At 42.3% G+C, this 18,013-nt stretch overlaps 1 protein-coding gene across 4 annotated transcripts in view; it reads right to left on the bottom strand.

Annotated features, from left to right (window-relative positions):
- The window catches only part of RIN2 (Ras and Rab interactor 2), a 105,076-nt gene that overhangs the window by 45,018 nt on the left and 42,045 nt on the right, over positions 1-18,013 (bottom strand). For all 4 annotated transcript variants that reach the window (XM_077814147.1, XM_077814145.1, XM_077814149.1 and 1 more), the window contains one exon: positions 2,257-2,351. In XM_077814147.1, coding sequence (XP_077670273.1) covers positions 2,257-2,351 — 95 coding nt within the window. The remainder of the gene's footprint in view (positions 1-2,256; positions 2,352-18,013) is intronic.

Below are 18,013 nucleotides of genomic sequence, written 5' to 3'. Positions count from 1 at the left end.
ATGACAGCAAGTTCCTCATACAACAGCGGTGATGTGCATTCTCCCACCTACAGGGGTCAGGGCAAGGTTGGGGGAGGAAGGAGGGGAGAGGGAACGGAGCTGCAGACATGGTTGTTTCCTCTCCTCCACTCAGGAAGGGGTAGCTCTGTGATGAATCTTCTCCATGCTGCTATGATTGGAAGGAAATGAATGGGTCACTGATTTAAAAAAAAAAGCCATCTCTGCCAGATGACATTAATATGAACAATATACCTTAGAATACCACACCATGAAAACTATTTAAATACGATATTAATTGGCCGGGAGAAATGTAAAACACAGACATAAGGGACATAAGGCTGCAAGTCTCACTTAATCAGTTAAAAAACAAAACAATACAACTACATGAGACTCCATTTGAAAGAGGCAGGGCCAAATTCTGGCCTTATCAGGACAATAGCCGGGGGTGGGGGAGGACACGGACAGACAGAATAGCAGCATCAAACAGAAGCCCCCTGAGCTATCCTGTAGGCACAAAGCAGGATGGCTCAGAAAGCATGGAGAGCAATGGGCTTTGCGGCGCTCCTTACTGCTACCCCAAAAAGTATGCCCTTCCCCCTCACGCCAGCTGATGAAGGGAGTCAACTCACAGAAGGTGGGGCAACACTAGCTACACTCCCCAAGATGCTGATTACATCTCTCTAAGATTTCTTTGTGCCACACAACTGCTGAAATGAATGGAATGGGAGAGGGATAGCTCAGTGGTTTGAGCATTGGCCTGCTAAACCCAGGGTTGTGAGTTCAATCCTTGAGGGGGCCATTTGGGATCTGGGGCAAAAATTGGGGATTGGTCCTGCTTTGAGCAGGGGGTTGGATTAGATGACCTCCTGAGGTCCCTTCCAACCCTAATAGTCTATGACTCTATGACTCACAGGAAGCTGAAACGTCACAATCTGAACGTTTCCTTAGAGCTGGTTTTAGAACACAACTACAGGTACTTGCAGCTGCTACAATTCTAAAATACTGGAGATTTGAAAAGCGGTTAAGATGATTTAAACCATTTTTAAAAGGAAACCCCACACACAGACCTCTACTGGCTCACAATTTGTATATTAAATTTTCTCTGGATTCAAATTCAAGTATCAAGTTATAGATGCCTGAATGAGCATCTGCAATGAAAATAGCAACTGAGCCCTAGCTACAGAGATATGAATAGGTACTGCAACAAGAAGTCATTTCACTGCCTTATAAAAGATCAGGTGAGTAAGGTTATATCTTTTATTGGTCCAATAAAAGAAACTGCCTCACCCACCTTGTCTCTCTAATAGCCTGGGGCCCACATAGCTACAACAAGGCTGCATATTATAAAAGATCAGTTACTTAGAAACCTGCGTATTTACTCAATACACTCAAAGGTCTGAATCTATTACTTTCCTTTCACAACTAATATTTCAACTTTTAGGAGGAATAAAAATCCCCTAAAATTCAACATAATGAATTGTCAAACATTTCTCCTATCAGTACTGCTAAAAAAGACATTAAAAAAGATAAAACCAAAGAGGTATGGCCCTAATATTTACCGTACACTATCTATTTCCCTAGCTTGACAACAGAAAGCAATAGATTTAGATTAACAGTTATAATAATCCACACCTGCACTCGGTGTTTCATTTTAAAAAAAGAGTCAGAACTTTATTTGTACTGTAACATCTTTCTTAGCCTTCCCAAAATTCATCAGTCTACTGTTCTTACATTTAAAGATGGTCTTAATTAAACTAACTTCACACATATCTCACAAATACTTTAATGAGGGTCACTTTATAGCAGTCGATACTTTACTATACTAACCATTTCACCAGGTGTTACTGTATGAAAGTTCTATTGAATCTTCACGAAGTTGACTGGAGCAATGAATATTTCTAGAACACTTTACAACGTAAAAGTTAGATTCATTTCCACAACCAGTAGTAATAATGTTAGCAGTTTCTGTGTTTAAAAGTGTATCTCCTTCCTAGGTTTCTGTTGTTTGTTATGAGGAACTGGGAGTGCACAAAGTTCAACTGCTTCTAAAAGAAATTAAAACAAATACACATACAACATAATCAGCAGACACTCCCACTGCTCAGAGGCAAACACCTTCATTACAGATCTACAAAGCACCTACAACGTTTTGTGTTCGCAGGAGGAAAGCTAAAGAATGTGACAGAAATGTCAGCTTCCCGAATAAAGTGGCACAGTGAAAATAGGCAGCAACTATTATATTATATTTTTAATCACCTTTGCAAATCAGTGGATCCATCTTCCAGCATGAGATCTGTCTGTACCATCTCCTGTTTCAGTTCTCCAATTTCTGAGGCAATTGTGTCAATGAGCTAGAGAGGGACAAAAATAGTATGACGTCAAGCAAGCGGAAGAGGCGTGGAAACCAAATGGACAAGGTTAGTCACTAGACATTACAAACCTTTTATCCCATTCTATTTGGACTTCCCTTACAATAGAAAAAATAAGGGTGAGGGACAGACTGTACTTGTTCTTGGAGGCAGGACAATTGAAGTTTAACTACACTATATAACATCCCAGGAAATTAGATCAGATTATTATTTTAATTAGATATATTAATACCGTAGTTTCAATAGGCACAAACATAGTAAGGTATTAATTTTAAAAAAACCACATGCTTTGACTATTGTAACATTCAATTCTGCAATTAAAAAAAAAGTTCCATAAAAACATTTTTAAAAAAACCACAAACTTCGAAAGTTCTTTCACAGGTACACAAAACCATATTTTCAACCTTCTTTGGTACAAAAATAAATATAAATATATTTGCACAAATAAAAGAGTAATTACTTTTTGCACTAACTCTTGGACTGCAGCTGAACAGACTGGTTCTTAGTTAAATGATGTCGTGTTCCCGTATTTTAACTGAGGGATCAGAACAAGGCTTCAGTTTAGGGTTACTGAGAATTCTCAGTGACTGAGCAACTATGGGAATTATGGCATATATGAATCAAAAGTTTGCAAATATTTTGATAGGAAATAGCAGAAATTGATTCTCCCATCAAGTTTACAAGTCATAATCATTCAGCCTCCTATACTTTCCACAGGGATAGCATCAAAGTGTGCTTGGTACATGATTCAAGTGAGATGGAATAAATACAGGAGTAGTCAGATTTTTAAAAATAAAATCGCCAAAAGTAAGCAAAGCTTTAAAAATAAATAAAAAACCAAACCCTTTCCAACCCAACTCAAAGCTATCTTCTTCATTACATAAGAGGCAATAACAAGATCTCAGTAATATCGGTAGCCTTACAAGAGCAGTGTTTTCAAAGTCCTGTACTATTTCCAAACAACAACATTTTTCCCCATTATGTCATAATCACACGGATACTTTCCTCCGACCTCAGACAGGCATGCCTTCTTTTATTGCACATGATTATTTTGATCAATCCAAAGGAAAGGTTTCAGTCTCCATTTAGATTACAGCTCTCCAGTCCTGTTATAGGCCCCAGGGTTTATATAATAAAATTACAGGAAATACAGTACATCCTTCTATCTTTTCATAGGCTTTTTTCCCTTTCAGGATCACTATCCCAGTAAGTAATATGAAGTACCAGTGTACCACTGTTTTGACAATTTACAAAAGACTTCCTTGTATTGAGTAGGGAAAATGTGCATAGTGCATCCTTTGAACCACTACAGCGAATTGGGAAAAAGCACGGTCAGTCTCAAAGCATCAGACGTAGCCTCATCGACAGTGAAATTGTACTGAAGTCGTTTTCTCACCCTAGACTAGAAGGCAACCCACCTCTTGTGCACTACACACCAATGGAAATGGCATCTTCACTGCCAAGAACCGAGCCGTGTATTCAGTTGGCTTTTACTACATGGGGCCAAATTCATTCCTTGTTTTACAGTAGGGATGAATCCAGCCCAGGCAGTCCTGTTTTATATGATTAAAATAAAGAGCCCTTGTTCCCATACTTGAAAATCTGAACTAAAAAGACATCGCTGGCCAAACCTAATCCAATTCTAGCACGTGGTCATGTATTTCTGAGGTTAGAAACCGTGAACAACAAGCCAATCAACCAACCAGCTACTGTGACGTACTAGGTAGGAGATGCTTCCTAGAAATAATTGGCAACCCTGTTGGTGGGAAAAAAGCAGGCTAGTCCTTGACAGACCTAGGCCACGAGGATGAATGATCCCTTTGAGGTATTATCTATTTTATGTGCCTCCCATTCTCACAGTATCTGAGCACATTATAATCTTTAATGCATTTATCTTCAAAGCATCCCTACAAAGCAGGGAAGTGCTATTATCCCCCATTTTACAGGTGGGGAACTGAGCCACAAAGAGATTAAGTGACTTGGCCAAGGTCACACACAAGTCTGTGACATAACAGGGAACTGAACCCAGATCACCAGGCTAGATTTAATCATAAGCTAAACTAGTCAAGAAATATATATGCCAAGTCCTACACAACCAGTACGACTTATTGCACTTTTCTGGCTTTTATGACCTTCTTGCTGTTCCTGACTCCACTCTAGTTTTTCCTCTCTCTTTCCTGTAATAAATCATAGTGTATCTTTTTTATGAATTGTCTTCAGGGTCTGCTTCCACTTTTCTCTCTCTTTTCTCCTTTTCCCTAAATTGTGCATGCTACCTCCTCCATTATATATTCCGTCTCTCTTTCTGTCACTTCTCTCCCCCACAATAAAATCTCACACGTATTTATACAGATATGCACAAAATACATACAGAGTGCTTCCCTCTCCCCTCACCCAAACTTATCCCATCATCTGCGCACTCAGACACAAGGCTGGGAAATTTTTCCAGAGAACTAACTCTTCTGGCTGCAGACAGAGACAAGAGATTCAGAATCTCACTGTTCAGCAAACGAGTTACAGTTGAACCTCAGAGCTATGAACACCAGAGTTACGAACCGACCAGTCAACACCACCCCTCATTTAGAATTGGAATTATGCAATCGGGCAGCAGCAGAGAGGAAAGGAAAGGAAAAGAAAAGCAAATACAGTACAGTACTGTGTTAAATGAACTACTAAAAAAAATAAAGGGAATGTGTAAAAAATAAGATTTGACATGGTAAGGAAACTGCTTATGTGCTTGTTTCATTTAAATTAAGATGGTTAAAAGCAGCATTTTTCCTTCTGCATAGTAAAGTTTCAAAGCTGTATTAAGTCAGTGTTCAGTTGTAAATTTTTGAAAGAACAACCATAACGTTTGTTCAGAGTTACGAACGTTTCTGAGTTAAGAACAAACTGCATTCCCAAGGTGTTCGTAACTTCAAAGTTCTACTGTACCATCCTTCCCCACCCCATCAAGATATAGGGAAAGGGTAATGTTCCAGGACTCTCCATTTTTCATATCAGCTTCCAGCTAGTAGGTGTTTGATAAATTGGAAAACTCATGCACCTTCTCTCTCCCTCTCCAACCTGCCTGACTTCTGGAAGAATGAAGGAGAATTCTCTCTCTCTCTCAAGGTTCCAGTACTTTATACCTCAGTTCTGTCTCCTGACTGCTGCAACAGAGAAGTGTGAGTCTACTACTCTACCTCTTCCCTCAGCTTTCTGGCTGAAATATGGGTGTTTCCACTACTCTACCCTTCCTACAGCCTTCATTTTTTGAGTCTCTCCTCACAGCAAATACCTCAACTGTCCATCTCTGCTGTTGCTAAGAGCTTTCCAAAGAGGCAGTAGAATGCAACTGAACTATTTTAGTCAGTTTCACTATCATTGCAGAGAACTGAAAACCTGAAAGATTGTGGCTTGTTTCCATTTTGCTCCTGTTCAAAACAGCAATGAGCAGCAGCAGAGGCACTGGAACAATCTGTCTGCACATTCAGAAAGGCAGCAGAGCAATGGATTAACCTTGGATTAGCAGGTTTTTTGCACAATAAGGGCTTGAAACGGTTATTTGGGGGGTTTGTTTGTGTTTGTTTTGGAAAAAAGAAGAAAGCTTCGGTTCTGCAGAAAGCGATGGCACTTGTCCTCAGAAGTTTCCTATTCACTGTGGGAAAATAGAGTTTTCAAACCCTGAGCATGCTAAGTGGCTGAAATGCTGGAAGGGATGAGTAACCACTTACTTCCAGGACATTTGCTGCTTCCTTATTTCTTCAATCCAAGTAATTTAAGAAAGAGACATCATCAGCTAATTATTAAAATGGAAGATTATGAGTTAGAAAACCTGGGTTCGAACTCTTGATTGCCAATGATGCACTGTGTGACCTGTAATTCTATTTACCTTTATAAAGTATGAGATCCTCCAATGAAAATCACTACACAGAAGCAGATTTTTAAAATATATTATTAATTAATTATTATTAAAGGATTATTTGGTTAATTCAGTATACCAACTCTAAAATTGACCTTTGCAATATGAAGTATTAAGATGACAGGGACATCTCTGAAATCAAGAGTGTGACATTTTGGATCTTTAGGAGCATCCTTAGACCTATGCTATGTACGTGGTGACACAGAGTCCCCGCTCCTCCTACTCAATCCTCCTGTTAGAGTGTCTCCAACACCACCACAGAGAATAGAGGGCCTGATCGCAAGGAGGGAGGAACTACAATAGTACCTCACTCTTCTTTGCACAAGGTCTCATAAGCCCTAAGGTCTGCCCTGCAAGCATCTTACATAATGCAAAGATTCAGAATAACTGTGTGGACTACTCTTAATTGGCTCATCAAAAGAGGGAGCCACAGTCTTTAAGAAGACATTATCAAATGAGGCAAAGGGGACAGAGATTACTTGAGCAGTGACTAGCAACCCATGTGACTTCCACGATAGGTCTCCCTTTTAATTTCAGTTGCTTTCTTAGGATTTAGCAGGAACAGAGGAAGGATTCTCCAGCTGCCCTCTGGCCGCCACAAAGGCAATTGGTACAGAGAAGTCTATCAGGAGTGGGGGAAGGAAAAAAGTCATTTCTCTAATTACCTGTATGACTTTGGCATCCCAGAGGTCTACCAACCTTGCCCACTCTTCAATTGTAGAGGTCTGCTCTGCTCTCCTCAGTAGCTACAGCGGAGGCAAAACTGGGTGTTTTAGATATCTCAGCCATGATCATGCATTACAGTTGAGAAGCTTGCCATATAAAACACAGAGAAGCTAGTCAGACCTGACTGTGCACTCTCATCATAATAGGAGCACTTGGTTGCTTTCCTCTTAGCCATGCCTAACTACACCAAAGAGGGGGGAAAAAACTAGCCAAAAGGAAATGTCTGAACAGCAGGAGAGAACATTAAAATCACGGCATTCTTCACTCCAAGGAAGCAACAGGAATCTAAAGACAACGTGGGTTGCCTCTCCAAAGTTCTGCTATTCAATTGTTTGCTCACGGCCTCTTAAGTTTGACTCACGCAAAATCTCATCTAGCTAGAGAACCATTTGTCCATCTGAGAAAAGGCCCTAGCTAGCCCACAGAAAGCTGGCCCTAAATTCTTTAGCAAAATCCCTGGAATCCATGGTGCATCAAACTGTCCCTGTTGCAGCAGCTTCACCTATTTTTGAAAATTTAAGGTTTTTAATTAATTAAATATTGGAATAAAGCAACCAAGTGATATAGTATCCCTGTGTTATTTTTCTATTGAAAGCAATTTTTTGTCACTGGATGACTGACCCCTTTAAGAGGGAGCAGGGGCCAGTGCTCCTGTGACGGATTACCTGCTACCCAACTGGGCTTAAGGAGAAGCTCCTGGGCATTATAAAGGGGAAGACAGCAACAGGGGAAGGCTGGCTACCTGCTGACTTCTCTCAATGCAGGGAGGTGAGGATGTTGCTAAAGAAAGTTGTGGCAGAGGCCGTAGAGAGCAAAAAGTTCCTGCAGGAGACCCTGAGTAACCAGGAGAAGGCCAGAAGAGCAGCAGAAGGGGCTATCCAGAGACAAGAGACAAAAAAGGCTCAGCTCCAGCTAGGAAGGCCTGGGAGTGGTTGCTTGGTGAAGAGCCTACTGGAACAAAAGAGCCTCAGGACTAGCTGAATGTTCCAGAGCAGAGTATGAATGTTTATGTTGTTGTGGTGATGGACTTTGTTTTATGACTTTGAGGATTGTTTTGAACGGTTTGTTATTAAATCTGCTCCAGACAAGACTGGTGTTAGCCATGAGAGAGTCTGTGTGGAGTTTATTCAGGGAGCGGTTCCCAAACGTTTTATGAAGGTGGCCCATAAACTGCATTTTCTCTTTTTTGGCAATCCACCCAAGGTCCACAATGGAGGGGTGGGCAGGCTAAAAATGAGTGGCATTGCGACCCCATGCTAGGGTTACTATATTTCAGGTTCCCAAAAAGAGGACATTGCCAGAGGGGCAGCCGAGGGGGTACCTGCAGCTGAGGTATTCACTGGAGGTGGGGAGCAACATCGCTCCCTGTCACAGTGGCAGGGAGCTGGCGCAAGCTCAGGATGCAATGATTTGTTAAGGGGAGGCTGTGCATCATGGGAGTCCTTTGACCACAATGCATCATGGGAGTTGAAGCCCAGCTGAGATGTACAAACCACAGAAGAGAATGGGGACATAAGTCAACTGAATTGCAGTTCCCAGAAGGCATTGTGGCAACATATCCAAATAAAAATATCTGGTTTTGGCCAAAATTTTTTTGTTTTCAGGTTTGTTTGTTTTCTGTTTTGACAAAAGAAAAATGAATTTTTCACAGAAAGCACAAGCAATTTTTTGCAAAACAAAAAAGTCAAAGCAAAAATAGTTGCCCTAGTCTTGAAAGAATTCCAAATGGAAATTGTTATAAGAATGTTTACATTTTTGCGGTTTACAGGCAGATATTGTTACAAGAGGTGCTAACAGCTAATGTACCAGCAGATGGAGCTCAAGAATGTGTAGCATGGTTCCTGGGTTTTCTAGGATCAATAAATGTATTTGTTGATGGGATAGATGCGGAAATTTTGATAATATGTTAATGATTAGTATGCGTGCCTGAACTTCCCTATGCACTTTGCACACTGATTGTAAAAGGGAAGGGATGAGATATTTGAATCACTTAACATTCTGGTTCAAGACCAGAATCATTAACATGAACTGAATAGAACCTACCCATATGAATGGATAATCTGAAACAGACAAGAGACAAGGCAAAAGGCTGCACATTCAAAACGGAGTTTGTATTTTGGTATATACAGAGTTCATAATCTCACACAGAATGCAGAGACTGTACAGCAGTGGTCTTCTACCTTTTTACGCACAAGATCACTTTTTGAATTTAAGTGCCACCCAGGATCTACTCTGAGGCCCCGCCCTGCTCGCTCCATTCCCCCATCCTTCTGTCATTCAATCTCCCGCACCTTCACTCACTTTCATGGGGTTGGGGCAGGAGGTTGGGGTGCAGGAAAGGAGTGCGGTCTCTGGGCTGCGGCCGAGGAGCTCGGAGTGTGGGAGGGGGCTCTGGGCTGAGCCTGGGGCAGGGTGTTGGGGTGCAGGAGAGGGTATGGGTTACAGGCTCCAGGAGGGGGCTCAGGGCTGGGGAAGGGGGTTGGGGTGTGGGAGGGGTATGGGCTCCCGCCGGGCGGCACTTACCTCTGGCGGCTCCTGGTTAGTGGCCGGAGATCATGATCGACAGTCAGAGGCTCCAGGATCGACTATTCGATCGCGATCTACCAGTTGGTGACCACGGCTGTACAGACAGATTCCCCAGTCCCTCACAGTTGTACACCACAAAGGGCAGCTTGTGTGCAGATCTTTATATGGAGCTCTTAAAAAACACACTTCTACCCAAAAGTACCAGCTAGAACGCTGAACATATGATGACAACAGTTATGATGGTGAGAGGTCAATGCAATTACTTGTTACCTCAAAAGGCCCTATATATTTGAATTCTTGAAATTCAGTTCTGCCTTCACAAAGGGCCTGTTTGAAATCTCATTGAACTCAATGGAAAAAGACCACTGACTTTCAAGGAGTTTTGAATCAGGCCCCAAAAGACTAATATTTTAAGGACATTTTCTTAAAAGATCAGATGGAAATACATTTCTGTCTGCAGGCTCTGTACCAAGCTCATAGCAATCATAAGCTTTAAGACCATGGAAGTGATCTGTAGAGATCTTGCAGGGATTATTCATGGCAATGAGATACTGATACCAAAGCCAATAATACAGAAATTACTGAAACTGGGACCATTGATGCACATATACAAAGAATAAAAACATTAAAAAACAAACAACACAGAGCAAACTCCTAGGTGAAAATAGAAAGTCTGGAAGCCAAAGTTTAAATTAAGTCAGTAACTTCTACATATATAACAACCAGTTTCACATCCACAATGCTTCCTCAGAAATAATCCAAAAAAGGAAAACCCTTTTCAAGGTCAAATTCTGTAATACCATCATTTTGCCATTCATCTTCATTTGAAGAAATACACAGCCATTATAAACCCAAATGATAATTACCGTGACACAGAGTACATGATGTCACATACTTGAATAACATCATAGTATACATCAGCAACCACAGAACTCTTCTCTGGCATGATATTGCCAGACATCCAAACATTACCTGAAATACCCAAGTACTAATTGTTTACATTCTCAAAATCCAGGAATGAAATTACAAAATACAAACATCTCAAAATCACACACATACAATGTTTTCTTTTGTACTGCAACCCATTATGCTTGATGTCAGCCAACAATATTCATCGCCATAGACCTGGCCTTTGAAGGCTTGTGCAGATGGTATACTGATTAGTATACATTGTCCACAAATGGAGTAGACCACTGCTATTCATGCACATCAGTTTCCTCTGCTACTGAGCTGATGAAATTGCTCTTCCACTCTGCTTTACATCTTCAGGACCTTATATCAGTAGTATAAGTCAGAGCAGCCTCTAAGCCAGGGGTTCTCAAACTTTTGCTGTCAGAAGGTGGTCGCGGTGCAATGAAATTACTACATGACCCAAGGGAGGGGGGAACGAAGCCTAAGCCTGCCTGAGCCCTGCCGCCTTGAGTGGGGGAAGGCCAAAGCCAAAGCCTGAACCCCACTGCCCCAGGTGGGGGGACCAAAGCCGAAACTCAAGGGCTTCAGCCTCAGGCAGGGGTCTTGTAACCTGAGCAATGCTGCCCAGGGCTGAAGTCCCCACGCTTTGGCTTCGGCCCTAGGAGGTGCAGCTCAGGCTTCTGCCTAAGGCCCCGGCACATAAGCCAGCCCTGGTGACCCCATTAAAATGGGGTTGCGACCCACTTTGGGGTCCCAACCCATAGTTTGAGACCTGCTGCTCTAAGCTATTCTAACAGAATTCAGGGCCAAGCAGCACAGAATCAGGGACCTATAACCATCTCCCAGAAGTCCCGCTCCCACCACCATACACTACTGCCCTGTGTCTAGAGGAGTGCAGCCACAATGGATAATCTAATCCACGGTCTCACATAGCCCTCGGAAAGATATCCATACCATTGATTTTTACAGGTGGATCTTTCTATTCGTTAGTCTGGAGCAAAAAGTCCCAGTGTTGCAGAACAGCTGCCTTTTGTCTAGACGGTTGTTGCAGGACAATTGTTAGAAAGAAAAACTATTCCTATCTTTGCATGGCAGATGCATTACAGTACCTGCTTCTGTACTGCAATGTAACTAAAAGTTCACTGTGAATTTATGAAACCTCCAAGTTGCTCATAATGCACTTCAAGGACCAAGTGTAGTGGCCACCACTGAATGTTTCCAAGGGATCAAACTCAGACCTTTAAAATAGCTAAGATGGAAAAAGGAGGATAAACATTTCTAACCTGGAAAGGGAGCACGGCCTAAAAACAAGGACCAATGCTGTACTTAATCAGGAAGCAACTCCCTGCTCTTGCGCCTTTTCCCCCCAGCTTTTCCATTTTTCATTCTTTCTGGAGCCTTGCATCCTCTTTGGCATCTGAGCTTTTTCCTTCCTGTTTTGATAAGTAGAGTGCAGCAATTCTCAAAGGGCGTTCTGTATAAGAGCCTGGCAAAAAGCCAATGATGGCCGAATGCTTGAGAGTTCCTATTTGTGGACTTTTCCCAATGTCTGTATAGAACTGAAGTATTTATATACTTCAGCAACTTGCAATTTGTGCTGTGAGCCAGGAATTTCTAATATCCCCCCCTTTGGCTGGTAACATTTAATTCTGTTATGGATTAAAATCTGGTTAAGTAATAAGCAAGTCTCAGAAACTGCTTATTTTCAGGGTAGACAGACAATAGATGGGTCCCTCTAAAATGTTTTAACGGTTGGGAAAGCCAACAGAGAGGAAGGATGACCTGCTGGTTAGGTACTAATCTGGGACTAGGAAGATGAAGATTCAATTCTCTGCTCTGCCAAAAAAAAAAAAAAAAAAAAAATCTTATGTGACCTTCAGGTGAGTGAGTCACTTAGGGCAGGTCTACACAGGGGGTAGGGAGGAGGGGGTGCGAAGGGGCAATTGCCCAGGGACCCGTGAGATTTAAAAGAGCCTGGAGGCCCCTGGCCACGACCACTGCTGCAGTAGGAGCGGTGGCAGCTAGGAGCCCCGGGCCCTTTTAAATCACCCAGGAGGCTTGCAGGGCTCCTACGGGCGCGAACGAGCTCTCCGGGCCCTGCACTTTGGGGGTCCCCACAGGCCAGCGCGGTCAGTCCCAGAAGTGATGAAACATCACTTCTGCCCCATGCCCTGCCCTCACCAGGGACAACCCTGGCCCTAGGGCCCAGAATTGTTCTCGGCAGGCCTGGATGTAGCTTAGGTCGACCTTTTGCGGTGTCTACACCGCACTGGGTCACCGGGAGAAACTCTCCCATTGACTTACCTTACGCTTATTGTTCTGGTGGAGTACCGTGCTGATCCCCAGTGCGCTTCTCGCTCCAGTGGAGTACAGGAGTCAACGGGAGAGCTATCTGCAGTCAATTTAGCGGGTCTTCACTAGACCTGTTAAATCAACCCCCAGCGGATCGATCACCACAGCACTGATCCCCACTAAGTGCAGACATGCTCTTAGTCTTTTTGTAAAATGGGAACAGTAATATTTCCCTACCTTTCTCTGTTGAGAATGAACACTAAAAATTGCAAGGTGCTCAGAAGCTATTACAATGGGGACCATTTCAATATTCTTGAGAAAGGACAACAAGTTCATGAAGTTTGCCATCAACACCTGCTAGGGGTTTTTTTTGTGTTGGTTTGTTGGTTAGTTTTTTTTAATAGTAAAAGGTACTGAGAATGGCAAGACAGTCCAGATAGATTTAAGTACATTCAGAAACTAGGCAGCAGATTAAATGAAACTTGAATAAATGTAAAATAAAATATATTAGCAAAATGTCCCTAAATTCTCCTTTGACGACAGGCTGTGAATTTGGGAGGACATTCTGAGAAATATATCTTCGGAGTCATAATGGATATGGAAATGTCTCTGATATGCTCTCCAAACACAAAGCAATGAAAGAGTAAGTAAAATATTTGGGTGAAGTAATACAAATTAAAAAAGATAAAATAATATAGCATTCTTTTTTAAATCTGAACTTGGAAGTGTTTTCTTGTCTAACCCATCCAGATGCAGCTAAGTTACTTAGCTGTGCTCTAATGACCTCACATATGGAGAAAGCGAAGGAAACACCCCTGTAGAGTGAAAGAAGTCACCAATACATCTGCTCTCCAACTGTACAATACAAAAGGAATGCAGTCAGCCTGAATACACAAATTGTTTGAAACTACCAAGATGTTCTAGCCTATATCCTGAGCTACAGCCAAAGTCTACTCAGCATAATTCTCCAGTGGGAATGAAAAGGTACTTTTGGGCCACATTTCCCTCCGTCCAATCCAAGGGCCAGCCACCTACTGGTCCCTGGCAAAAATTAGAGCAGCCTTGGGGCTGTTTTTTACATTGGCTGCTAATGCCATAAGGGGACATTCTGGTAGCTAGAGATTACTAGGGCACACATGCCCTAATCATACCCTTTTTTGTCTAGTTACCCACATACCAGTGGGCAAGGCTGGCGCGAGGTGCCTGTACCACCCAAAAATTCCCTTGCATGGGGAGGGAGGGGAAAGGAGGGTGGAAATCTTCAGTGACCAGTTAAATTTATGTTACGGCTGTTTATGTTGCTATAGTGTCAAAAAGAAGCCTTAGTAAGCTGGAGAATTTGGTCTCCTAATATAATTGTCTGACAATAAGGAGGCTTGAAATAAAGGAGATAAAATGGTCCATTTGTGTTTGTTTGTTTTAGTTACCATGAGGTCTTGCTTTTTTTGTTTCTTAGCTGAAAACAGCAATAGTTTTCAATAATTATACATAAACTAAGGAGAGCATCTCCCTTACCAAAAAAAACCAAACCCTTCATCAAGACCGATTCAGCAAAGCACAATGCTTGTGCTTAAGTCCCACTGAAGTCAATGTAGACAATACACAGAATAGGACTCCTCACTCCAACCTCCTAAACTCCCGGCCTCCACCATATCTGAAGTTAATCTCTGCATACTCCTGAGAAATTGAGATAGTTTGATCATATTAATGAATTGCCTGGCCATTCACTAGAAATGAAAAAGACTGTTGATTGCCACCAAATAAAGACAAAAAGAAAAGGAGTACTTGTGGCACCTTAGAGACTAACCAATTTATTTGAGCATGAGCTTTCGTGAGCTACAGCTCACTTGAGCTGTAGCTCACGAAAGCTCATGCTCAAATAAATTGGTTAGTCTCTAAGGTGCCACAAGTACTCCTTTTCTTTTTGCAAATACAGACTAACACGGCTGTTACTCTGAAACAAATAAAGACAATGGCTGGGTCTATACAAAGCAGGACATAACCAGAATGTGTTCCAAAAACTGAGAAGCTAATTCTGTCCCCAGATGAACCTGGTTATTTTTGATTGCATGAGGCTTTGCATAAGCTACCACAGGGGAAAAAGCTCTATCATTCCAATATAACTCATGCCTCATTTGTTTTCCAATGACTTGCCTAATAAGACTGTGTTAAAATAATAGACAAACAAAATCTGTGATGCATCAACTGAGCATTTCAGTGTGTAAGTATGTCATTGTAATTGTACTATGAGGCTGTCAAAGTGAAAATTAATGACACGATGTTTTGTCAACTAACATTATTAGCCCCTATGTTCTGGGGAGTCTAGGCACATCCACTGCCAGCAAAGGACTTAAAAGGAAGAATTACACTTTGGTTTTAAAACAGTTGGATAGATAAATATATATTTTAAAATGAATATGGCTGGGATTTTACAAGGAACTTAAGGTGTCCAAATCCCTTTGAAATTCAGAGGAAGATGGGCACCTAACTCCTTTAGGTTTTTTTCTTTTTAAACCCCAGGCTATAGCATTACAATTCAAACCCGACATACTAGCTACGAAATGCCTATAGAAGCTTTAACTTCTCCGCTGTAGTAGTTCTGATCCTATGCCATCTTGCAGGACAGATAGTGAGTAGGTTGTGTCTGACCTGCCATACCCATATGTCCCACTGCACTATTCTGGACAACCTCCACTTTCCAGCATACATATAGCGCAGTTCCCTGAAGCAGTGGCTTTTGGGAAATTTCAGAATGCCTTCTGGGAAGACTGTTTACAGTGGAGCTATTATATCAGCTATCCCCATTCATACGGACACTGGTGAGAGGCACACCATGGTTAGCTTTGCTGGAAGCAAGTCTAATCCAAACTGCTGTGTTTGTCTCTGCACCACTGGGAGCACGGAGGTTCATGGGCACGTGCAGTGTTGCTGGCATGCTAGGCATACCAAATGTCTCTTCTGTAGACCAGGCATTATGGTAGTTTCCTGGGAGGGATTCAGATTCAGACAGCAAGAGATGTTTTCAGCCTTGGTGTGGGAAGGGTCACAGCTGTGAAATGTCTGGAATGTAACCTGCTGGGTGTGACTAGAACAGATGGGGAAGGCTGGGCAACTAAGACTCAGGCATCCGTTACGTTTTAGCTTTTTATGTATGGTAGCAGCAATGCCAGGAGAAGAGAGTCAATACCATTATTTCTGAAAGATCCAGCTCTTCAGTGTCAAGTAGCCAAGTTTGCAGTAGTATGACAATATTCTGAGACAAAAACAATCCAAACATTAATTCAGCACCAACCAGCCCTCCTAGCATTTCAGTCGCTACTTACAGGCCCTGTCTACATTAGGGAAAACTGTCCTTTTTTCAGCAGTGGTGTTACCAACAGTGTAATGTGTAGCGCAGACTGGTCTGGGAGCAGAATGAAACAGAAATGCCTGTGTCTGGTCTGAACTACTGTTTATGCTGTCGGTAGAGCTGGGGCAGAATTACAGATTGTCCTAGTGGAGAGTCACTCTGTGCATACCTCTTCACTGCAGAGTTAACTCAGGCTTCTAAGCAGGTGTTGCTGCAATTCCTCTCCCATCCACACAAAATCCTCTCTCCCAAGTTTAGTGGGACTTTCAGTCCAAGCCAGCTGGCTCATCTGAGCCATTGGCCAAAACCCAAGTGTTGCTTTCATTTGGGTGGGTAATCCACCTACTTCGCACTAAGAATGCAGGCTAAACCACTCAGTGTCCTCCAGTTCCTTCCCACAATTCCCTACCATGTGCCCAAAATGACAAACAAGTTCTCCCACAAATCACTGGGAAAGAATCTGAGCAGTTGGCGTGCACAGCATCCTAGCAACACACATGGGGAAGCATAGCGCCAGTGTGGATGCAGTAAATGGGGTATGGCTTTGCAGCGTGGCTGCTCACACCCAGGCTGAGCTACCCAGGTTCTAATCACTTGGGTTGACTCGGCAATGAAAAGGGAGAACAGAAAAGGTCAAAAACTCAGCTAGGTCAAAAACTCAGCAGGATAGTTCCTGACACATGCTCCCTGGGGTGGTAAGAATTTGTAGCTGTGCACAAAGGGTGGGATTGGGGGTGGAGGGAGAGTGGGCGCAGTAGACTTTTCGTTCATGGGGAGCCTAAGGATCTGTGGAAAGCTCTGGCCCATTGGTTTGGGGAATCCACAGGGTGTGCCTTCCCCAAGCTGATGCTCATGATTAGCTTAGTGGGGGTAAAAAACACTGGATCTGAAGTTAATGCTGTTGAGGAATTCAGGCACTTCCAAGGTGTATTCAGTGGGATTCTGAGGAGACTATGATGCGTACAGCCGGGGCTGCACACCGTCACCCAGCTCTGAGCAGTTAGATCTCCCCTCCAAATCCACAGAACCCACAACAGGTGTCAGCGGTTCAGACAGTGTGCCAGGCTGTTGGTTCTTTTCCACTCTTCTATAAATGTCCTCCTGGCCCATTTCATGCAATTCTTACACTTTAGCTCTATTCTGCAGTGTAGAATGGAGGGGTTCATTGGCCCTTTTTATTGGAACACAGGATATCAGGACCTGTATGCCACCATGACAGCTAAAAACAGTATCCTAAGAATCAGAGTGTCACTGTATATTGTAACACTGTTTTCACTGTAATGTACAGGAGGATAATATGCAAAAGGACAAGTATCATCAAAACCTCAGACATACACACACACACACACACCCAGGAGTCAAATACATTTTCCACATCACAAACGAATGATTTTTATGTCAGCATGCAACCACCTTCTGTGTAAAAGCTTTCATTATATCCTTATCTTCAGGGGGGGGAAAAGGATTTCTTAAATAAAATGAAAATATTCATATAAAATGAAATGCACTCCAGCAATACATTGCTGGTGCAACAGTGAGTTAACTAACTTGGGGCATTCTCTGCACATTAAGTATACTTTTACCACACCAACTACAGTAGTAATAAAAACATATTCATAGATTCCACGGCCAGAAGGAACAATTGTGATAATTTAGTCTGACCTTGTGTATAATACAGAGGCCATAATTCCCTGAAATAGTTTCCGTTTGGACTACAGCATCTATTTTAGTAATAATCCAGTACTAATTTTAAAATTGCCAGTGACGGAGAATCCACCACAACCCTTGGCAAATTGTTCCAACAATTAATTATTCTCACTGTTAAAAATTTCCTCCTTATTTCTAGTCTGAGTTTGTCTAAGTTCAACTTCCAGCCACTAGATCTTGTTATATCTTTGTGCATCATGGGGGTAAATTAATGTTTCTGTGAGAATT

The sequence above is a fragment of the Eretmochelys imbricata genome, chromosome 3 (assembly GCF_965152235.1).
Source record: "Eretmochelys imbricata isolate rEreImb1 chromosome 3, rEreImb1.hap1, whole genome shotgun sequence".
In the NCBI taxonomy this organism is placed as follows: domain Eukaryota; kingdom Metazoa; phylum Chordata; order Testudines; family Cheloniidae; genus Eretmochelys; species Eretmochelys imbricata.
Note: the sequence above shows the minus strand (reverse complement) of the source record. Positions and strands in the feature narration are given on the sequence as shown.